The sequence below is a fragment of the Zeus faber genome (genome assembly GCF_960531495.2).
Source record: "Zeus faber genome assembly, chromosome: 1".
In the NCBI taxonomy this organism is placed as follows: Eukaryota; Metazoa; Chordata; class Actinopteri; order Zeiformes; family Zeidae; genus Zeus; species Zeus faber.
The window spans coordinates 10,241,433-10,266,432 of record NC_137193.1 but is presented as its reverse complement, the minus strand read 5'-3'; the positions used below and the strand labels follow the sequence as shown (position 1 = coordinate 10,266,432).

General features: G+C 43.3%; 1 protein-coding gene across 1 annotated transcript in view; it reads left to right on the top strand.

Moving 5' to 3' along the window:
- The first annotated feature begins 10,537 nt into the window (after positions 1 to 10,537).
- Positions 10,538 to 25,000, top strand: part of mcf2l2 (MCF.2 cell line derived transforming sequence-like 2) — a 102,503-nt gene continuing 88,040 nt past the window's right edge. Inside the window, exon 1 of the mRNA XM_080009325.1 lies at positions 10,538 to 10,624. Within this exon, the coding sequence (XP_079865451.1) occupies positions 10,609 to 10,624 (16 nt within the window). The 5' untranslated portion in view covers positions 10,538 to 10,608. The remainder of the gene's footprint in view (positions 10,625 to 25,000) is intronic.

Below are 25,000 nucleotides of genomic sequence, written 5' to 3'. Positions count from 1 at the left end.
ACTCCCTCTCCTTCTGAAACCCTCGGTGCCTTTGCCCAGATCCAGGCCTTGATGTGCTGGAGGTGCTTGATCTGCGCTGGTGTTTCCTCTTTGCCGTGAGAAAGACCCCCCCCCCAGAGGAACAATTTGGGATGGATCAAATGAGACTTTGACGCAGGTCGATAAAGTTCCGTGTTTGATTGATGAGCTTATCGCGCCGGAATTATTGATACATCAAGATCAATTAGGAAGATAGCGCTCCGAGTCGTCCCATCGACGAAATACCCAATGCCTCCTGCTTCACACAGAGTCCGACAAACGTCAAGGACAACGAGGAAGTCCGTTCAATTTCGACATTATGCAAATACCATGTCGCTGGTTGTTCTTAAATCTCCACGATCAGGCACCCTCGCTCTGGTTTCCAGCTCCCTCTGGTCGTCCGGCCCGGTCCGCTCCGGCGTGTCAGGTCAGATGGACGCATCACACAGTAGCCTTTCCACAATGGGATATGATTGATGTAATTTGACCCCCTTCAACTAGCAGATACTGACACGCGTACACGTACAGCCGGACAGTCTGAAGCGAAACCATGGTGACGTGTCGCGCCGGATTTAGATTTCTTCACAATTATCACACCGTGCAATTTGTGGGAGTAAATGTAGCCGCAGACAATCTCCCATCGAGGTCATTCAGATAATTTACATTTTGTGTTGTCACACGACGGTTAGAGAGCACAGGGGAACACTGATGAACTCTAACAAGCTTCAAAGAAAAAAATATTTATATCGAACAAAAATATGTAAATATATACGGTGTGAACTCCTCTCTCCGTTGCCGTGAAACGACGTCAACGTCAACGAGACTGAAATGGATGGGAGGGACGGCACGGGAAAGGGGATGGGGTGGATTTTATCCCCCCCCCACCCCCAGCACCGTCAGGAAGAACAAGCTCCCGTGCTCCCATCGCTGGACGGCAGTCCGCCCCCCGTTTTGTGCGGCGGCGGCTCCACCCTGTCACGGCGTGAGTCACGCCTCCGTCAGCGGCACCTCAATCTCTTCCGCTATTGGTAGCTGATGACATCACCCGGGATGTTTGGGGACTGGAGGGTTGTAATTGACTGTAACGCCTCTAATACGTAACGGTTGCGTACGACGTGCCGCTCCACGGCATAACACAATCAGAAATGGCCGCCCCCCACCCCCTCTCTCCGACTGAACCGCGCGCGTCCCGTGATAAGTGCTGAGAGCGGCAGAATAAAAGGCGTCGCCCCGCGCGCTCGCGGGGGGGGGACACCGGGATTCTGGCTTCGCTTCAAGGCTCTTTGAACCGAAGCCCGAAGCCCCACCCGCCTGGGTTCCTCGAGGCAGGGTGTGTGTGTGTGTGTGTGTGTGTGTGTGTTGTGTTGGAGCTTTTGAAGGTGGAGGAGGCGGTGCGGTGCAGTTGCCCCGGGCGATGGGAGCCAGCGTCAAGGAGGATAATGCCTCCTGTGTCCGCAGGGGGAAAGTCCCTCGATTGGGGAGGCTAAAAACAGATCCGACGGGGATGATGGATGCTTCGTTGTTAAAAAGAGAGGAGAGGAGGAGGAGGTGTAAACACCACCCTAATGGCTGCAAAGTGGGGACTGAGCGAGGGAGAGAGAAACATTCGATGAGTTTGTGTATATTAGGCTGAATGAGACCGCTGCAGTGGGTTCAGTTCTGAAAGAGCTACACCTCGAACCTGTGGGTAGTCAATAAGTGAGTAAATCTTAATTTGTGTAGTACTTTTTAAAGCACACTGTTACAGAGTTCTTTACAGGTATGCTTTAGGTAGCATCAAAGCAGTGCAACTGAAGAAAATGAATGCAGAGTGGGCATAAAAATAAGATAATAAATAAATAACGATAAATTGATGAAATAATAATAAAATTAATAGATACGTAGATGGATCGACAAAAATAAAACAAGACTTAGTAAGAGCCCACAAAGTAAAAAAGGAGCACAATTAAATATTTACAGAGAGAGTTATAGAGACAAGAGAAAAGGCTATGTGGTATTACGGAGTCTACAAAGCTGAATGAACGTTTCAAACGTATGAATGTACAGGGCCGATGAAGCTCCACGCTCACGTTTTTCCAAGTGACCCGAGAGGATTAGCAGCATTGCCCTGTGTGACAGTTTCACCTACCATCCGCCACCCTAGAGGCGTGTTCAGGGACCTCCGGCGCAGAGACACAGACGACGGGGGCTGTAGACACCAGTTTATTGTAGAGCGTGGGCCAGTTGGAATTAACCAGGAGCAGATAGACATGTGTCATGACAGGGGCTCCTCTCCTGAGTGAGTGTGGGGATGGGGGTTTACCTGCTGCTCTTTATAACCAACCAATGAGCAACAGGTATGCAGCCACCCTGATCCCAGTCACCTAGATCCAGGTCAGGTGTGGCTGCTCAAACCACACCATCCCCACACCACACCTGGCTACTCAGCAGTGTGTGTGTGTGTGTGTGTGTGTGTGTGTGTGTGTGTGTGTCTGTGTGTGTGTGTCTATCTATCTATCTATCTATCTATCTATCTATCTATCTATCTATCTGTCTGTCTGTCTGTCTGTCTGTCTGTCTGTCTGTCTATCTAACTACTTCTAAGATGGATGGATGGATAGATATATCACACAGCAGTGTGATATATCTTTGCTTTTATCTTTGGAAGTGAACCACTCAACAGTGAACTACCAACTGAACCTCTTGCATGACATGGACCAACGCAGATGGAGAGAACAGAGAGAGAGAAGTGAGGGAAGAGAATGAAGGGGCTGGAAAACACATTAACATGTCTCGTATATTGGTACAACCTGTCTGTTTGGAATGAGAAGACAGCATATTTTCAACAGATGTGGGTAAATCATTGAGAGGATAACCAACTGTTTATGTGTGTGTGTGTGTGTGTGTGTGTGTGTGTGCGTGAGAGAGAGAGAGAGAGAGAGAGAGGACAACGCGCAGGTTGTCATCAAATCCTATCTGTTGTGGGCCATTTTGAGGTCCTCGGTTTATACAAATGTCCCGCTCTCGCAGGTAAAACCCAGCAGCTGTGTGTGTGATTGCTTGTATTCATTATCATTGAATTTTCTAAGCTTTTCAAATTAAAAGCGCGCCCCAATTACTTCACTCCTGGAAAAACCGAACATTCCTCCACCGGAACACAGAAATGTCTGATATGTGAGATCGTTACAGCGCTGTAATCGTGTGTGTCCCTCGTCAAAAAGACATGGACATGCTGTTTCCTCTCTCTGTCAGCGGTCTGAGCTCTCTTTATGTCTGGAGCGCTGCCATAACTGAGTATTCCAGCCCGGGGGCTTTCCCTGCTTTTTGGCTTTTATGTGACTTCAGTGTGTGTGTGTGTGTGTGTGTGTGTGTGTGTGTGTGTGTGTGTGTGCTTTGTCACTTTCAAAGCCTATGCCTATCGTCTTTTGGTTTTTACTTCAAAGAGGTGGCAAAAATGTCAACAGTTGTATTTCGGTTGAATGAAAGACCACTCTTTGCCATCGGCAGCATCGTGATTCATTGGATTGAATTCGCATCGCTCGCTTGTCAAACCACTTTAGCTGTTTTATCGACGAATGCTAACAATGCTGCATTTGAAGTATATCTATCTATCTATCTATCTATCTATCTATCTATCTATCTATCTATCTATCTATCTATCTATCTATCTATCTGTCTATCTATCTATCTATCTATCTATCTATCTATCTATCTATCTATCTATCTATCTATCTATCTATCTATCTATCTATCTATCTATCTATCTATCTATCTATCTATCTATCTATCTATCTATCTGTCTATCCGTCTATCTGTCTGTCTGTCTGTCTGTCTGTCTGTCTGTCTATCTATCTATCTATCTATCTATCTATCTATCTATCTATCTATCTATCTATCTATCTATCTATCTATCTATCTATCTATCTATCTGTCTATCTGTCTGTCTGTCTGTCTGTCTGTCTGTCTGTCTGTCTATCTATCTATCTGTCGTTATGTCTATCTATCTATCCATCTATCCATCTGTCTATCTATCTATCTATCTATCTGTCGTGATGTCTATCTATCTATCTGTCTATGTTATTATGTTAGGGTTACCAAAGTTCAGTTACTAAGTTGGGGTTACCTAAGTGGAGTTACTCAGTTAGGGTTAGTTAAGTTAGTAAGTTTGGGGTAGCTAAGTTGAGTTACCTAAATGCAGTAATTCAGTTAGGGTTACCTGAGGTAAGTTAGTAACTTAGGGTTACCTAAGTTAGGTTATTAAATTAGGGTTGCCTAAGTTAAGTAGGTAAGTTCAGGTTACCAAGGTTAAGTTATCATTTAGGGTTACCTGAGTTAAGATACTAAGTTGGGGTCGCCTAAGTTAAATTTGTAAGTTAGGGCTCGCTAACTCATCCTAATTTACCTCTACCCTAACTTACTTTAACCCTAACCTAAGACAACTCCTACCCGACTAAAACAGGAAACAGCGGAATCAATTAATAATTATTATTTTTTTCTTTCTTGAAATGCTCTTCGCAATACAAAACACAAACATCAACGACACACAGGCGATCTAAAAGTAGCGCGGTATCCTGTCCAATTCCCTCAGAGTTCAAGACATTTGCTACCGAAACCAAAATGGCGAGGCGGAACTCGCGTCTCCCCACGCACCGCGAGGTGAACAATGGGAAGGTCGGAGGTCGGGCTCCTTCTCGGCTCATCCCGGACCAAGACAGCTGAGACAGATGGCTTCCTTCCACCGCCGGCTTCCTGTGCACCGCCGCGCTGTTTACATCGCGCGCCGGCACGTTGGCGTTCGGGCTCCGACGGAGCAGGGGCGGAGAGACGCCGCGAAAAACGGTTATTCAGACTTCATTTGCTCTAACACTGTGTGTTTAAAAAAAAAGAAAAAAGTGTGACGGTTCGGCAACGTGCGCCTAAAATCGTTTGCGGCCGGTGGACCCCCAAATGCCATCTCTGGTGACCTCCCGTAGGGGCCGCGCGCCTCAGGTTGGGAATCACCCAACCCCAACCCTAACCCATTAGATGAGACCTTGACGTAAACGTGGTCTTTTTAAACGTCCGTGCTGTCAAGAAGTGAGCGTCTTCTGCCGCCAAGCTCGGTAAGGCTCTTCAGGGCTCTACGAAAACCCAACAAATATGCAGACCTTGCTCCTCCCATGATGCAACGCTCTCCGTAACGCCCCCCTGGTGAGAAACGAAACTCGATGGCTGCTCCGGGCCCTGTTTCGATACCAGAAACCCCTGACCCCATTCCCCCGATGCCTTTGTGGCCATGACGTCTAAGGTGTATTCTCTCCGCTCTTCCTCTTCCTGTCTCTGTTACAGCAGGAGCTGGTGGGCCGCTTCGGTGGTGGCGGCGGGGGCGGCGGCGGCAAGGGTGGGAGGTGGGTGGCGGCGGGTGGCACTCGGGGACGCCGTGTCCTTCGGAAAAAAGCATTTGTCTTTCCACTTTGTTTGAGACCCCGCGGGCCTCAGCAGCTGTTCCGCCGGCTCGGGCTCCGGCTCCGGCTCGGGCCCCGGCTTCGGGCTCTCGCATAAACGACAACAGCACAATAGAACAATGGTACTGACCCAATGGGCTGCAGGAGAAGTTTTACTTCAGAGGCTGAGCTCAATCCCCCCTCGGTATAATATGATATGATGAGAATGAATGTTGTTCGTTTAATAGGTCTGCGCTCGACAGACGCAGCAAGGAAACATGGACGTTTGCCGTCATCTTGAACCCACTGACCCCGCGGGCTGCTGCACGTGTACGTGTACGTGCGCGTGCGTGTGTGTGTGTGTGTGTGTGCGTGCGTGTGTGTGTGTGTGTGTGTGTGTGTGTGTGTGGATATCACTCCATTGTGTTATTGCTCTTGAAGCATGAGTTCCTGTTGGGAAAATCACACACACGACAGGGTACAGAGTTACAGTATGTATACCACACATACTGCATGGACAATGTATTTCCTCAAGCGTGAGAGCAGGACGGAACAATGGAAAATAAGTACAAGTATACACTCTTATATAACTATTAGTATAATCCATAAAAATGAATACAAAAGTCTTTATATTTTCATGAAATACAACTTTATCTCACGCAGAGCACATATCGCGTACATATCGACAGAGAACACAAGTATAATATAATATAATTACTGTATATAATTAGGACTATATGACTTCACTATAATATAGTATATACTACATTATTACTATAATATAATAATATTGTGAGACAGAGTGTGATGATCTCAATGAAATTGCCTCTCGTTTAATATGTTCGTGTTTCATCAGGCGACCGTGGCCTGAACAGCAGCTGTTCCCATTAACCGTCCACTTGTGGGAACACGCTGCACATAAATAATTCAAACTTCGCTTACAGCGCTATGGAAGCAATGCTATAAGCTTGAGGCACAACATCTGTCCATAGCACATTGTAATTATTATTATTATTATTATTATTATTATTTATTTTTATTTTTTGTATTTTAATTACATGTATTATTTTGTATTGCCTATTTATTCTTTATTTGTTGTTTTTATTTTATTTTGTATTTATCTATGTATTTATTTATTTATTTATTTATTTATCTATTTATTTATTTATCTATTTATTTATTTATCTATTTATCTATCTATCTCTCTATCTATCTATTTATTTATTTATTTATTTATTTATTTATTTATTTATTTATTTATTTATTTACTTATTTGTTTATTTATTTATTTATTTATTTATTATAATATCCCCAACCACCCATGTGTGGCAGAATGCCAGAGAAGAAGTAGTGGAGGGTATTTTTGTATTCGACAAGACAAAAACAAAGAAATCGTTGCATTTAAAATCCCCGTTTGGAATGTTTCTTTAATTATAGCTTTTAGTTTGTGTGCAGTTCCTGTGCTTTTCAAGGCTGTGGAATTAGAGAGGCTCCAACACTGACAATAGTCATCCCCCCTCTGGGGATGATGTCATCCATGATGTCATTCCAGTCTCCACCCTGCACCTGAACCTCCACACAAAGAAGAGAGCGCCACAACTGGGAAATATTATCATTTTCCCCGTTTCATCATTTCATCATTTCATCTGCACGACATACTCAGATACTTCCATGTGTCGTCACTTCAGATTGCTGCCAAATGCTTTTGGTTGTCAACTCCGTCATGATAGGCAGAGGTGACATGCTAGAGCAGGGGTCTCAAACTCAACTCACCTGGGGGCCGCTGGAGGTAGAGGCTGGGTGAGGCTGGGCCGCATCAAGTATTCCACAAAGAAAGGGTTTCAAGTATTCCAAAAAAAAGTACAACCTCTTTTCCCTTTCCTATTGCAACACTACGCTGTCTTTATTAGGTCGCTGATTACGCTTGTTGAGCCCGCCCACTTCCTAAATCATCCGTACCTTGCGCTGGGTGACAGGATATATTTTCCTTCCACTTAGTGTCACTCCGGAGTCACGTTTCAACCAAGTGACTAACGCGTTGGCTAACCTCTCAACAAACACCACCGGAAACGGTCGTGAGCCTGAGCTATGGTAGCCCATAAGTGATAAAAAAAAAATAAAACACCCGGGGCAACGACTCGGCAAAAAGGTGCGTGTGAGAAAAACGCGCGGGCCGCACTAACACTAAACTTTGATGTCAAGTAGGGGGCCTCAACTGGCCCGCGGGCCGCGAGTTTGGGACCCCTGTGCTAGAGGGACCTCCACCTCATGTCAAGTTCTCCTCCTTCTGCTTTTAAGCACAATTACTCGTACTCAATTACAATTACTAGTGTTGTAAGTGTGAATCTGGCCCGGGAGCATTCTTCACATGTATTTGCACCCTTTGCCGACTGCTCCTCTGAATGCTGCACACCGTGACGTGTAGCAAGGCTTCTGTGTATTTTGTTTTTTTCCCAAAATAACATCGCCTTCTGTAAGAGAATGCATCGCACGACGTCCTCCGTGCCAGCTCCAGGTGGATCTCGCCTCGACTTCACCTGAGTTTACATTCCTGTCGATAATCCCTAATGGATTCTCGTCACGCTGTATGCTTACAACTTCAAGAGGAGAATCAAAAATAAGAATCAAAATAAGAATCTATCATTATATGATCACTATATTTGTCTTAATGTAAGGTAGAATTTCCGACCAAAAGGCATGTTTTCAATGACACTCCCTCAAATATTTCAGACCACTGTGGCAACTTTTGGGTTATACCTTCTTAAGATCATTAAGTCAGGCTGCAAAACACCGTCTCATGAGGACGATGTCTGAATGACTTCATGATAAGCGTGATAATATTGCGTCATCACTCAGCCTTATTTATTGTATGCTACAAGGGTTATGTCACCCTTGTAGGGTACTTATTCCAAAATGTGCAGCATCACAGCTAGAGGGACTCCTATCACGACGCTCAAGGAGGAGGATCCCTGCATCCTTTTCGGACTGTTCTATTTTGAAATGCTCTTGGGCTATATCGAGACAGGTCGATAACTGGCCGTATCAGATTTTGTTTTGAGATGAACCGCCAAAGCAACCTACTACTGCAATAGTATACCACCAAAGAAATCAACGAAGTGAAAAAAATAAAAATATATAAACAACAAAAGATGGAGGAGCCGAATGCCATCGGTGTCCGGCCGTGTATTCATTGGGAAACTAAAAGAACGCGTCGTGTTCCATGGTCCTCTATTGCCGTTCTGCATGTGAAGAAAGAAGTTGGGGTCTGTAGAGATGGGGAAGAGGTGATGGATGGATGGGACAGCACAGCCAGGGAGGAAGGAAGTGGTTGGAGCAAAAAGCACGGCTGGATATATTTAACCTCCGGCCTGACTCTAGGTAAACAACTTTAAGAAGATTAAGACTTGCGGTTGAGATTGGACAGACGGCCGTGTGTGTGTGTGTTTGTGTGTGTGTGTGTGTGTGTTTTACTATACTTATGTGGACCGGTCTCCGAATTGCCTTTTTTTTTTTTAAATTCACCAGGAATATGCGTCCTCACTTACCAGGTGTATTTACTCGCGTGTGTGTGTATGTTCTGAAATTGGTGCATGATGGATGAATACCACTTTTTCACATATGACTCCAAACTTGGCGCAGAATTTTGAATATGGACTAATTCCCAGTACCAATCTGATACTTTATAGGATTGGTGTGTGGGCTCAATAACAAATAGTGATGCATAGGCTCCATAGGCTCAATAACACATGTGAATTACGTTATTATTCATTGATTATTTTTATTATTATTTTATATTATATTATATTATATTAAATTATCTATTATCTATATTATTTCTAGTATTATTCATCATATTATTCATACAATCATTCATTTCTGTTTCCTGTTGGAATGGCCTCCGACGCATATTGGCTTTGAGTGGAGAGCTTGGGTGGAGACAGTCATGGATTTAGGGCACAAAAACAAACCAAAAACATCACTTTCAAACCCAATTTCCCGCATTTCTTGTGGAACAGCATGTAGGCGTATATGGACTGGACAACACAACCGAATAGACACCAGCATTAAGAGGACATTGGGCTCGTCAGGAGGCATTAACATCATAATTGATCCCTTATTAATTAGTGTCCTCATAAAAAGGCTAAGATGCCGTTTTAAACATTTATTTTTTTGTTTCACTCCCATAAGCCAAACAAAAAGTCACAGCGCTGTTTTGAATCGATGAAATCCCACCTCCTGTTGTTTTTAAAGGTTTTTTTTCCAGATGTCCCCATAAATATAATTGGTCCCCGTAAATATCATTTATGGGGACATCTGGAAAAACCTTAAAAAAAAAAAAAAAAAAAGATTTGTGTATAGGTTTATTTTACCTATACCTGAATCTGTGTGTGTGTGTGTGTGTGTGTGTGTGTGTGCGTGCGTGTGTGCGTGCGTGCGCGTGTGCGTGTGCGTGCGTGTGCGTCTTGAGAGGCAAAGGCAAACACCGGCAACTTCCAACTGAACGTTTCAAAACTGACCTCCACTCCTCCTCTCCTCCTCCCCCTTTTTCTCTCACCCCCGCTGGCCCCAACTGGAGGGGGTGGCCTGCGAAAGGCTTGTGGAACAGTAGGAAGGAGGGACGTGGGAGGGAGGGAAGGAGTGAGGAGGGGAGGACCGGGGCATGGGAGGGACTGGAGGGAAAAAGGATGCAGGGAGAGAGAGGGGGAGAGAGAGAGAGAGAGAAAGAGAGAGAGAGAGAGAGAGAGGGAAGTCCAATTTGCCCGTGTTTTGTGGCGAGCGAGTGGGAGGGTTGAGGGGGAGGATGTCGGCCATTGTTGAAGGTTTTCTGGTGTCAAGCGCTTCGGGGGAACCAGCGTTATGAACGTTCAGTCTCTGACCAGGACCTTCACACTGGTATTCTCTCTCTCTCTCTCTCTCTCTCTCTCTCTCTCTCTCTCTCTCTCTCTCTCTCTCTCTCTTGCTTGCTCTTTATAACACTCTCTCTCACACACACACACACACACACACACACACACACACACACACACACACACACACACTCACACACACACACACATATATTTTAAGTGGACCTCCAACGCGTGCGATGTCTCCGTGTGACCCAGAGCCGAGGTGGTCTTTTTAGCCCCCGCGGGTCGTCTCACCTGTGGGAACTGTGGATTGTTAAGGGACCCCTGCCACCGCCACCATGGGATCCGTCATGTGTAAGTTTCTGCCTTTTTTTAATGTTCAGGTGATGAGGTGCCATTTATCAATCTGTAAGTCATTGTTTTGTACATTTGTATGAAAGGATCTGTTGTACTGGAGGCTCACTGCCGATTCTTACTTTAACAACAATAGATAGATAGATAGATAGATAGATAGATAGATAGATAGATAGATAGATAGATAGATAGATAGATGTTTCCATTATACAAAAGATCAAAAACTGGTACAAATAAAACAAATTATTAAACAATAAACAATGGTATCAACAATTCTCATTTTGATTTATACAATACAGTGTATACAGTATAGACACAATTTAAAATACTTGGAAAAATTGGCAACATTCACTAAATCTATATCTAAAACCAAATTTTGACCTAAAAATCAACAAAATAAATTGGAGCAAATTGCAAGATGCAATACTTTTTATTTTTTGCCATTATACGATAAACCTAAAAATAAACAATGAACCTACATCAACAATTCTGCTTTTGAAGTAGGAAGGTGTGAAGGTTTCCATATCAAACCTGTATCAAGGCATGGTAAATATTTATACATTAATTATACAAATATTATTTATACATAATACTCACCACAGCGGATGATCTGTAATGATCATGGTGTGTAATGCAATGAATTTACACTTATGCTGAGGTGTTTTTTGGTATTTATTGTTGGCAGTGAGGATTTCACCCCTAACCCAACCACAGCCACAGTGACCCCTCCTAACCCGTGGGAGCGGCGCTGTCTAGCAGAGCTTTGCTATAAGTCCACCCGGAATCCGCGCCGCAGTTCTGGAATTAAGTCGGCCGGAGTCGTTCATTAACTCGTTTCGCCACTCCGGGCTTAAGCGACAAGGCATTCCGAGCCGTGCCGCCCCGCGCCGGAACGGGGACGTGAGGCCGGAGGAATGTGATAATGTGCAGGTTATTGCCACCTTCAAGCGGTCAACAATAACAATAATCAAACCTAATAACCCGCTGCGAAGAAGCCCCTTTCTTCCAAATCCGTGCTATGTACAACCAAGTTTTTCATTTTTCAACCGTCGTACGTACATTTTAAAGGAAGGGAACTTTTACGGAACTTTAACGCTGAAGCACGACAACAACAACGAGAGTTGTTAAAGAGCTAAGCCATTTACACGCCCCATAAAAAGGGGATTTGCTTGTTCTTGGGATTCTCTCGGGAAACTGGTCCACTTACTTACAGCGTCGCAACAACAACAAGGTCTGAAATTAAGCTCATTCCTTTAAGTTTCATTCCATTTTTCCGTCAACAATCTCTTGATGTGGGACTTTTTTCTTTTCTTCGTCTTGTCTGTGGTCGTGCATATTGGCTTCCATAAAGAGTGTTTGCTGTGTTTTGGTTGGCTGTGAGAAGAGTCATCTACGGCCGTCTTCCCAAGGGTGGGGACCGATGGCGCACGCAGTTATATAAAAGAAACCTATTGTGACGCACTACAGTTAAAAAACGGCGTTACTGTTTTTTAACTGTAGCGTTTTTTACCTGTTCTGCTCTGCTTACCTTTCTGATGAGGGTAGTTTGTCTCGAACCTTTCAGACATTTTTAATTAGCCGAGAGTGAAAGGGTCATTCATGCAAGAAAGAAAACTTTACGGAGACGCCGCTGTAGCAAACCCATGGAGATTACAATGACCCGCCTCGTAGCTGAGTCACTCGTCCATGCGCTTAGCGGACACATGTCTAAGAGGCTTGGTGTACCTGTAGAGATTATGATGGAGAGAAAGAGAGAGAGAGAGAGAGAGAGAGAGAGAGAGATTTAGAGAGAGAGAGAGAGAGAGAGCGAGAGAGGGATAGAGTGAGGGCATTGGGAGGTTAGAGGCACCACGCAAACGCTCTGTGAGACAGTTGGTCCTGGAGACGGAGGGAGAGACGGCCTCAGCTTTGCGCCTATCTATCTATCCTCCCACACTCTTTCCCTCAGCCTTATCCTATCCTATCCCTGTCTCGCTCTATCTCTATCTCTCTCTCTCTCTCTCTCTCGCTCCTGTTCTGTCCTTGACTAGCGAGGTGGCTTCTATGCATTACGTATCAAGCTGCAGTCGAGAGAGCCGCCGAGCACAAACGCGCCATGGGGAGCGATGCGTCACCGGCCTACAGATAGATCAACAGACTGATAGACAGACAGGTCCCTAGATGGAGGGATGGATGGCGACGGATACACGCGACGGGATCCTCTTCTCGACCCTCCCATCCCGCTGCCCGTACTGCCGCAAGTGGGCGCGGGCCTACTCCACCGTACGGATCTCCGCCGCCGAAATGGAGACCTACCACCACTTCCTGGGGGCGTGTCGGGAGGCCGAGGTCGCCACCAGCGCGCGGAGAAGTACGTCTTCCTCCCCTTGGTCTTTCCCAACCCTCCGTCATCACCCTGTCCCACCACCCTCCCGTCCCTCCTCTTATAGACCTCCCCAGCCCACCGCCTCCCGTTTTATGACAGCCTAATCCAACCCTGTCTTTAACATCGTAGAAATTGGGGATCTGTGAAAATACCATGGGGAGACACAGCCGATGTTCCATGCTATAATAGTCATAGTCATAGTCAGAGTCATAGTCAAAGTCATAGTCCTAGTCATAGTCCTAGTGCTAGTCCTAGTCATTGTCCTAGTGCTAGTACTAGTCCTAGTCCTAGTCAGTCATATTCATAGTCATAGTCAGTTATAGTCATAGTCATAGTCCTAGTCATTGTCCTAGTCATTGTCCTAGTCATAGTCATAGTCATTGTCCTAGTCATTGTCCTAGTCATAGTCATAGTCATATTCAAAGTCATAGTCATATTCATAGTCATATTCATAGTCATAGTCATAGTCATAGCGTCATCATTTGAGTTAACCTTGGTTGAAGCTCAGATCAGCGGTGGCTCTGGTGGAGATGAGCGGAATTGTAAACGCAGCCAAAATACCCGACGCCAAACCGCCAATGTATTATTTCCATTGCGGGCCATGTAGATCAACATCAGCGCCGTCAACTGTGTTTTGTAAACTGAGCCGTCAACTGTAGTTCACTGACAGCCTTATTGTTTGTCAATCAGTGCCAAATCCCATCTATAGTGTGTTTCTGAGAGTTAAATCTATATCTCTGAAAAATGACAGCAAAGAAGCACTCATCCACTGTCTGAGTCATATGAACTGGTCCCTCGTATCGCATTGTACTGACATGGAAAAAGCATGGTGTGGTTTTTTTAAAGGTATGTTTTTACAAGCTATCGACAAACTGGCCCCATTAAGAGAGGTGAGAATGAAACAGAGGACAGGGCCCTGGACGAATGGTGATATTCCAGAGGCTATTAAGAAGAGAAATAAGCAATATTTTAAATACAGGAAAATCAGGAAACCATCAGAGTTGGGCGGAATACAAGAAGTAAAGGAGTGCAGCTGGAAGATTAATTGCTAGCACCGGAAAGGCTTACTTTAATGAGGAGATTGTTGAACATAGGAGTGACCCAGGAAAGCTATGGAAATCTCTCACCCAGCTTGTCTGTAAAAGACTGAAAACAAACAAACAACAAAAATTCCAAAATCCAAATCAAGCTGAGTGCTTCTCCTGGACACAGGTGTCTGAGGCAGTTGTGCTTGAGATGCACAACAAGCTCAACCACTCCAAACCAACTGGCTTTGATAATACTCCAGCTAGTCACCCATTTTGTAAATCTGTCTGTTGAGCAATGATCTACAATGTTCTTAAACTTGCAGGAGTGATTCCCCTCTACAAGAAAGGGAGGGACTTGATCACAGAAACTATAGGCCCAGCTGTTTCTTGTGTGTAATCTGTCTTTGGTCATTGAGAAGATCATCTTTGATCAGATTGACAATTTTCTGTCCTCACACAATTTACGATACAGATTTCAGGCTGTCTTTCGAAAGTCCCACTCCGCTGATACCTGTTTATTTTATTTAACTGACTTGGTCAGATGGGTTAGCTTCTATCTGAAAAATTGGAAGCAGGTGGTAGAAGTTGTTGGCGACAATGTCTCATCCTTAGTAAATAGAATGTGGGATCCCACAAGGTAGCGTACTCTTATTTATAAACGACCTGAAGTCCGTCACTTTATGTGAAGCCTTTTTTATATTCAGATGACTCCTCAGTACTGTTTCCTCATTAAGAAAAAAGCACAGCTGAAAGTACGCTGAGCGCAGAACGTCTTAATGTCAGCAGGTGGATGTCTGATAACAAGTTGTCACTCCATTTAGGAAGAACAGAGTCCGTATTGTTTGGGTGAAAGATACAACTGAAAAAGGTCCCCTGGTTTGGGGATGTTGTCGGTGACACTGTGCTTGCAGTTCAGGAGTCAATCAATTACTGGGGCTGTGTGCTGGATAGGCATCTGTCAGGAGTAGGCCAGGCTGAAAAGGTGCTCACCAAGGTCAATCAAAGGATGCGCTTCTCAGCTAGAATTTCAACATTTGCGGACAGGAAGGCAATGGTGTCCCTGGCAGGCGCTCTTGTCCAGCCTTATTTTGGCTACTCCTGCTGTTCGTGGTACAAGGGTTTGACTTTGTACCTTTAAAAGGGACTTCAGGCTTCTCGAAACAAGGTAGTGACGGTTGTTCTGAAACTCCCCATGAGGACTCACCTTGACCCTTGGGTAGTTGAAAGTACAGGAAGGAGTAAGACTGTGAATGGTGCTGTCCTTCAATACCTAAAAAAAGATTTCATCCAGGTGAAGGGTATTCACAGCTATTCCACTAGGGGCAGTTCCACTGACTTTGTTCCTCCCAGGTTTAAGAGTCACCTGGGGAAGGAAACCTTTTTTTTGTACATGGCAGTAAATCTGTGGAGTAGATTGCCAGGAAAATGTAAAAATCATAAGCAGCTTGGGAGGTTTCAAGCTGGCGCTTCAGAATTGGCTCAGAGGTTATTTATAGAATAATATTTTGTCTGTGAATAGGGTGTCTTTCGATATATTATTTTCTTGGTTGTTTTGATTTCGTTTATTTATTTTAATTATTATCGATAGACCCAGACTGGTATCTAATCTGCTGAGGAGGCTGTGGAGTAATGTTGGTATTTTGATGTATTTATCTCAGATGTACAGTTTTTAATGAGTTCTATTAACTGAGTGACGAGTACAGGGCCGGGCACTGTCCAAAGAAGCAGTGAGGTAGTGACTGATGGTGATAATAATGTGAATTATATTATGGTTTTGATTCATTATTCTGTGTAATTCGGAATATCCACAATGGAATTGGCCTCTGGGCTTTATCGTGCTATCCTGACTTTTCCTTTAATGTAAACACTCAATATTATTTTTATCTATTTATTTATTTATTTATTTGTGGACATTTTTGTATATAAAAAAAAAAAGTAAACACTCAATACAGTGAACTGGTGTTTTTTTTTTAAATGAAATTCTTAAATAAAATGAATCAATCAATCAATCAATCAATGTGACTTTGTGCTCGGGGAACCAACCTTTTGTTATAGATGGAGACTTGATAAATCTTCTCTATTCTATTGTCCCCTTGTACGCTGTCTGTTTGTGATGCTTCTTAACAGCCCAGTTCTGCATCTCAAGGACAGTTGCCTTACATATTACATTATGTCTTCAGTAAGGGATGCATCAATAACTGTACTGACATCAGGCTGAAATAGGTCAGGCAACTTAGACGAAATATCGCTTTTTTTTTTGTGCATTCATACAAGAAGGTCGATGCCAGTTTCATCCCCGTGTGCCCGGTCCCAGGATAGCACTGACCTGCACGCCAACCGTGTTAGATGGATGCAGGGCTGCAGAGGGGATCGACTAGCCTAGCCCCCGTGAAATTAAGGAAATACACCTTCCAGCATTTCCAAAGCTGAGTTGAGATCGAGATCTTAGTCGTTTCAAATAAAAATACACGTTCCACAGTGATGACCAGCTGTGAAACATCGCTTCAAGTTAGTTGCGGGTTGCCAGGTACGCACTGTAATGCCACGACTGGCAACCCTATGAGCACCAATGGGTTTCACAGTTGATAATCTCGAATGGATAAGTGACAGATAGCCCTACTGGAAACTTTGCCTACGCAAGATTTCGTCTTCTGTGTCGCCTTTTTCATTGGACTGTAGATCTGGTGATAATGCAAAACAGTTACAGCACGGTGAACAAGAGCGTACATCCTGCACATCCCATTGGTGTCGAGACCCTTTGAGATCTACTGTTCGGTAGCGCGCAAAAAAAAAAATACTCCCTCCCTTCCTCTCCGTCTCTGTTTTCCGCTCATAATAAACCCGAGGACGGAACACGGAGGGAAGGCCGGGCTGAAGCGGCGGCCTGTCAGAGCGTTGGGAGCGACAGGGGTCGAAAGGCCAAAGCCCCAGAGGACGCGGGGGGTGTTTCCTGAGGCCCGCCCGCCTTCTCGACCCCTGCACCCATTCAGATATAGCGGCGGATTGTTCCGATGATAAACAGGGGCTCTATAGAGAGGGCGCTCTGCCGCGGGGAATAATAACGCTGTGCGGAAGCGACGTCAGGAATCTCCAATCTTGACTGCTGTGATGGAAAGGGTTTTTTTTCTGTGCGCGACTGCGATCGGCGTTTCCATTTGTGTTACACTCCTCGTTTCCAGTGATGACCGCGCTGGTTGCCTGTTGAGCGAGATGTCATCCAGTGACATCAGCCGTACGCTCCCAGCTGTTGGACAGGTACCAAGGGGACGGATAAGTGGGATAAGGAGAAGGGATACAGGCATACAAACGCCGCGCTCGCTCAAGGGTCATCACGGGTATAAGACAGAGAAACGTAAGAAAAAAGACCCCCCAAAAAAACGGAAAGGGACGCTCCACTCGGAACGGAACGCTCCACTCGGAACCGAACGCTCCACTCCGAATGGCCATTTTCAGGCTTCCAACGGCGATGGCACCGAACCTGATGCCGAACGTCGAGACGTGACGCTTCTGTGCACATCACCCATTGTGTTCGCGTGGCTGGGAACGAAAGGAGAGGTCGGAGCTTTCCCATTGGGAACCCGACAGTTCTTGGAATTCTGCTCAGGAAAGAAAGTGGGAATGGGCAGGCGTCGGGTGCCTCTCGAGCAAACACATTCTTCTGTGACGCGACATAGATCCTCATCAGAGAAGCAGTGAAGCTCTTGGGTTTTTGTCCTGGTGTGAAAGAGTGGGAGGACATTTTGGGACTGAATCGAATGCGATGCAAGCGAAGAATTATGCATACAATAATATAATATGAACAGTATATGAACAGCTTTGCTTATCCCATGTTACCTGCTGATGACAATATGTACTGTGTGTGTGTGTGTGTGTGTGTGTGTGTGTATGTGTGTGTGTGTGTGTGTGTGTGTGTGCGTGTGCGTGCGTGCGTGCGTGTGTGTGTGTGTGCGTGTGAGTGTGTGTGTGTGTGTTGTTGTGGATGTTGTCAAGTTGTCAAGCCCCAGCCTGATTGACCATACAGTACAGGATAATGATATTCATTGTGAGCCCGGTGCATGTGTGTGCGTGTGTGTACACGTGTGTGTGTACACGTGTGTGCACATGTGTGTTTGTATGAGTGTGTGTGTGAGAGAGAGAGAGAGAGAGAGAGAGAGAGAGAGAGCCCTCTTATCAGCGGATAAGTGTTCATGTCGGCACATATCCTCCGATTGTCCTCCAGCACTGACGCCTTCTTCCTGAGATGCAATAGGGGACCACCAACCACACACACACACACACACACACACACACACACACACACACACACACACACACACACACATGCAATCCCCCGTCCCTTCACAGTAGGGAACGAGCAGAGCCAAAATAACATCAGCTGTTCGCAAGATCTGTGTGTGTGTGTGTGTGTGTGTGTGTGTGTGTGTGTGTGCGTGTGTGTGTGTGTGTGTCTGTGTGTGATCAATGGCACAGAACCAGACACCTGATTGTGTTCCGTACAATCACATTCAGACATTCTGTATACATATTGTACTCTATATTGTACACTGTATACTGTATATAGGGGGCCAGTAGCTCAGGAGCTACAGCGGGTCGTCAAGTAAGCAGCCGGTTTGATCCCCATCTCCTCCTGGTAGAGTGCTGATGTGTCCTTGAGCAAGACACTTAACCTCCTAACTGCTCCCCGGGCGCCTCTATATGGCAGCTCACTGCTCCTAGATACGTCAGTTACTAGGACGGTAAATGCAGAGAAATTGCAAATTTCCCCATTGTGGACTGATAAGGGTATTAAAAAAAAAAATATATATATATATATATTTATTGTAAGTGTGGGTTAGCAGCAGCATTTAATCATCATCGCTGCAATCTTATTATTATTGTATTATTATTATTATTATTATTGTAGCTGCTTCTTTGGTTCTGATTGGTCGCCCCTTAAAACATCAGTTTCCGCGTCCGGCGCCAGGCTTATCTGTGGCGCCGTGACCCAAACGGTGGAACACAAACAGTGCCGCGGGCCGCTCATGGCGTCTTGGTGGAAGCGGAGGCCGGCCTCTGCTTGGCCCGGCTCACGAGCCGATTCACACTTCGAGACCCTTGAGAGCTCTCCCGGTCCCGTGGCCCCGTTCGGCTCGCGGCCCCCCCGGCCCTGAGCCGGACGCACTGACCCGTCCGTAGGACTCACGTACGTGCGCGGACCGCCGCGCACGTACGCCGCGTCGCGAGGCGACACCTTTCCCTTCGGGGCTGCGTGCTTGTGTGCCGGCGGAGGTTGTTTTTTTAAAAGGGAAAAAAAAAAGACAAACGAAACAAGCCCCCACCCGCCCCCCGCGAAGGCGAGGAAATGGTGTTTGCAGATGTCACCTGAAGGGCCCGTGCGCCCCCCCCCCCCCCCCCCGTGGGACGACCGGAGCGCAGCACCGTCCTCCTCCACCCGTCTCAAGGTCTCCTCATCCCCTCTCTCTCTCTCTCGCTCTCTCTCTAAGGAGGTAAACTGTACAAAGGGAGCCGTCCTGATAGTGAACAGCGGTCTCAAACCTGGTGAAGACATCAGCAGATCCCCGCCTACCTAGTTATCTCTGAAGGGGGATGTCTGTGCTCTTGCTGCCTGTTTACCGGCTGACTGATTTGTCTCTGGTTTTTGTTGGGTTTTTTTTCGGTTCCTTCGTGATCAAGTTGCTGCTGCTATGACATGACTTACTGAAAAACAAAGGAACCTCAAAAAGTCAAAAAGTCTCTCTCTCTCTCTCAATCCATTTCTCTGTGTGTCGCCGTAGCGTACGTAGCGTCCACCGAGCCTGGCTTTGGAAAATCGCTCGACGTAGAACGACAATGACCAACTCAACCCCAAAAACAATCGACGACTTGATGTTTCCGCCAGCCCCAGCCAACTCACAATGCCGTCGTACGGGAAAGTAGCGTTGAACAAAAGACTTGATAAATATTTTAGTTTGGATATTTACAGTAGAGTGTGTTTACTTCCGATGCAATTATTGAACATTTGAGTTTTTACATAAATGTTTAATATTCCATTGAAATGTTGCTATAACCAGGCTCAAGTAAAGTATAGTACTATCACTCATACTTAATAACTATTATTGCGGCATACTTCTGCTTGCGGGAAAATTTTCAGTGCCACCTCGATCTAATACTACACAATAGTACTATTAGTAAATAGTACATAACTATTTCGAGAGGATCCTCCTGCAGGATAAAAGCTCAATTCTTGTGATTCAGTACTTTCAATTTAAAGGCACATGCGTGTGCAATCACACACACGCACGCACACACACACACACACACACACACACACACACACACACACACACACACACACACACACACACACACACAGACACACAGACACACACACACACACACACACACACACACACGTATTGTGCCGGTCTTAATGAGCTTAATGAAAGGGTTTTTTCTCACGTGTGTGTGTGTCTGTGTGTGCGTGCGTGTGCGTGTACGTGCGTGCGCATGCGTGTACGTGCGTGTGCGCGCCGCCGTCCTGAGATCCCCCCCCCCCGTGAGGGCGGCCCTCCTCGCTGGTGGCGGGTCATGGGACCACCAGGCTGGCGGGCTCTGCTGTGTGTCGGTCACATGTCCACGCGAGGAGGAGAAGCGAGCGCTCAGGCAGCGGTGGAGCAACTGCACGGAAGCGATGGAGGCTCTGTCTGGTTCGGCCTTGATTGTCTCCTGGAAGCCGTCGAAAAACTTTGGCTTGGGTTGAAACTAAAAGCGTTTTGTTGTGTTTTTCTTTTTTTAATCAGAAATTAAGAGAACAGCGGTTTATTGTCACTACATATAATAACTACATATAATAACAAATAATAATAACTACATATAATAAATACTTATAATAACTACATATTTTAACTACATATAATAACTACTAATAATAACTACATATAATAAAAACTTATAATAACTACATATATTAACTACATATAATAACTACTCATAACTAAAGAGAACAGCGGTTTATTGTCACTACATATAATAACTACATATAATAACAAATAATAATAACTACATATAATAAATACTTATAATAACTACATATTTTAACTACATATAATAACTACTAATAATAACTAAATATAATAAAAACTTATAATAACTACATATATTAACTACATATAATAACTACTCATAACTAAAGAGAACAGCGGTTTATTGTCACTACATATAATAACTACATATAATAACAAATAATAATAACTACATATAATAAATACTTATAATAACTACATATTTTAACTACATATAATAACTACTAATAATAACTAAATATAATAAAAACTTATAATAACTACATATATTAACTACATATAATAACTACTAATAATAACTACATATAATAACTACATATAATAACTACATATAATAAATACTTATAATAACTACATATTTTAACTACATAAAATAACTACTAATAATAACTAAATATAATAAAAACGTATAATAACTACATATATTAACTACATATAATAACTACTAATAATAACTACATATAATAACTACATCTATTAACTACATGTAATAACTACATATAATAACTACTTATAATAACTACATATAAAAACTACATGTAATAACTACATATATTAACTACATATTATAACTACTAATAATAACAACATATAATAACTATATGTAATAAATACTTATAATAACTACATATAATAACTACTTATAATAACTTCATATAATAACTACTTATAATAACTACATATAAAAACTACATGCAATATCTACATATAATACCTACATATAATAACTACATGTAATAACTACATGTAATAACTACATATAATAACTACATGTAATAACTACATATAATAACTACATGTAATAACTACATATAATAACTACATGTAATAGCTACATATAATAACTACATGTAATAACTACATGTAATAACTACATATAATAACTACATATAATAACTACATGTAATAGCTATATATAATAACTACATGTAATAACTACATGTAATAACTACATATAATAACTACATATAATAACTACATGTAATAACTACATGTAATAACTACATATAATAACTACATGCAATAGCTACATATAATAACTACATGTAATAGCTACATATAATAACTACATATAAGAACTACATATAATAACTACATATAATAACTACATGTAATAGCTACATATAATGACTACATGTAATAACTACATGTAATAACTACATATAATACCTACATATAATAACTACATGTAATAACTACATATAATAGCTACGTATAATAACTACATATAATAACTAAATATAATATATGTCTATTCTCCGCTAGGTAGTAATGGACAGAAAGATTGTGTCGAAGAGGTGAACTTCTCACCCCCATGCTCGCCATGTCCTGTCAGTTTTGGAGGTGGAGCGATGGAGGAGGCAGAAGTGAGTGTGAAGTGGGAGAGCGCAGAGGAAGTAGGGCCGTCAGTCAGGAGGCGACCGATAACCCCGAGGCCCGAGCCGCCCGACAAATGAAACTGGGAAAAGGGGAGAAAATCAGCTGTTTCCTCTTTCTGAGAAGCCGTGGGCTTTTATGCGAAAACGCATGACGGCCAAAGTCAGTCGAAATACTTTAAGATCGAAAGAGAGCAGGCCTGAATGACTGGGGGGGGGGGTTTAACGGAAATGAATACGTTCAAATTAAATGTTTTTGTTTTTTAATGATTTTGTGTCTTTACTCTGGTTTTTACGTCTTTCACCTTAAGGTAGTCTGGCTGTCTCACTACCCCGTTTAAGTCCAAGTCCAAGTTATGCAAGTGGTTTTTTTTTACACAGGGCCTTTTGTGTGCGTGTGTGTGTGTGTGTGTGTGTGTGTGTGTGTGTGTGTGTGTGTGTGTGTGTGTGTGTGTGTGTGTGTGTGTGCGTGTGTGCGTGTGTGTGTGGGTGTGTGTGTGGGTGTGTGTGTGTGTGGGAAGTCTGCCGCCACGGCGAATAGAGCAGACAGTATTGAGCCTCCAGGGAAAAGGCAGCGTCGAGAGCCAGTGCCTCGACTGCTCTGGGGCTACACACAGTGCTGTGGTGCCGGGCTGCTGGAGCGGTTCCAGCCTTACATACGGTGCATTAGGTATATTCTGTTTTACATACGGTGCATAAGGTATATTCTGTTTTACATACGGTGCATAAGGTATATTCTGTTTTACATACGGTGCATAAGGTATATTCTGTTCTACATACGGTGCATAAGGTATATTCTGTTTTACATACGGTGCATTAGGTATATTCTGTTTTACATACGGTGCATAAGGTATATTCTGTTTTACATACGGTGCATAAGGTATATTCTGTTTTACATACGGTGCATAAGGTATATTCTGTTTTACATACGGTGCATTAGGTATATTCTGTTTTACATACGGTGCATAAGGTATATTCTGTTTTACATACGGTGCATAAGGTATATTCTGTTTTACATACGGTGCATAAGGTATATTCTGTTTTACATACGGTGCATAAGGTATATTCTGTTTTACATACGGTGCATTAGGTATATTCTGTTTTACATACGGTGCATAAGGTATATTCTGTTTTACATACGGTGCATTAGGTATATTCTGTTTTACATACGGTGCATAAGGTATATTCTGTTTTACATACGGTGCATAAGGTATATTCTGTTTTACATACGGTGCATTAGGTATATTCTGTTTTACATACGGTGCATTAGGTATATTCTGTTTTACATACGATGCATAAGGTATATTCTGTTTTACATACGGTGCATAAGGTATATTCTGTTTTACATACGGTGCATAAGGTATATTCTGTTTTACATACGGTGCATAAGGTATATTCTGTTTTACATACGGTGCATTAGGTATATTCTGTTTTACATACGGTGCATTAGGTATATTCTGTTTTACATACGGTGCATTAGGTATATTCTGTTTTACATACCGTGCATTAGGTATATTCTGTTTTACATACGGTGCATTAGGTATATTCTGTTTTACATACGGTGCATAAGGTATATTCTGTTTTACATACGGTGCATAAGGTATATTCTGTTTTACATACCGTGCATTAGGTATATTCTGTTTTACATACGGTGCATTAGGTATATTCTGTTTTACATACGGTGCATTAGGTATATTCTGTTTTACATACGGTGCATTAGGTATATTCTGTTTTACATACGGTGCATTAGGTATATTCTGTTTTACATACGGTGCATAAGGTATATTCTGTTTTACATACCGTGCATAAGGTATATTCTGTTTTACATACGGTGCATAAGGTATATTCTGTTTTACATACGGTGCATTAGGTATATTCTGTTTTACATACGGTGCATAAGGTATATTCTGTTTTACATACGGTGCATAAGGTATATTCTGTTTTACATACTGTGCATTAGGTATATTCTGTTTTACATACGGTGCATTAGGTATATTCTGTTTTACATACGGTGCATTAGGTATATTCTGTTTTACATACGGTGCATAAGGTATATTCTGTTTTACATACGGTGCATTAGGTATATTCTGTTTTACATACGGTGCATAAGGTATATTCTGTTTTACATACGGTGCATAAGGTATATTCTGTTTTACATACGGTGCATAAGGTATATTCTGTTTTACATACGGTGCATTAGGTATATTCTGTTTTACATACGGTGCATAAGGTATATTCTGTTTTACATATGGTGCATAAGTTATATATTTTTTTCCGGAGTGCGGTCTATGCGGACCAATGTTTTATAGATAAATAAAAAAATGAACAGAAAGCAGCTCTTTGTGTTGAAGGAATGAAATTGAAAGGCCGCACTGACTCATCTAATTTGTCAGTTCCGGACAGAATAGCAGGTCCGGTGGAATGTGAAGTGCATATCAGTCACATTCAATATGAATTATGTCCATTTGCTCGCCCACTCATTTTGAGTGATTCCCGACTCCCGAGTCATTTAGAGGCGCAATAGACAACCTTGTTTCCTTTTCATT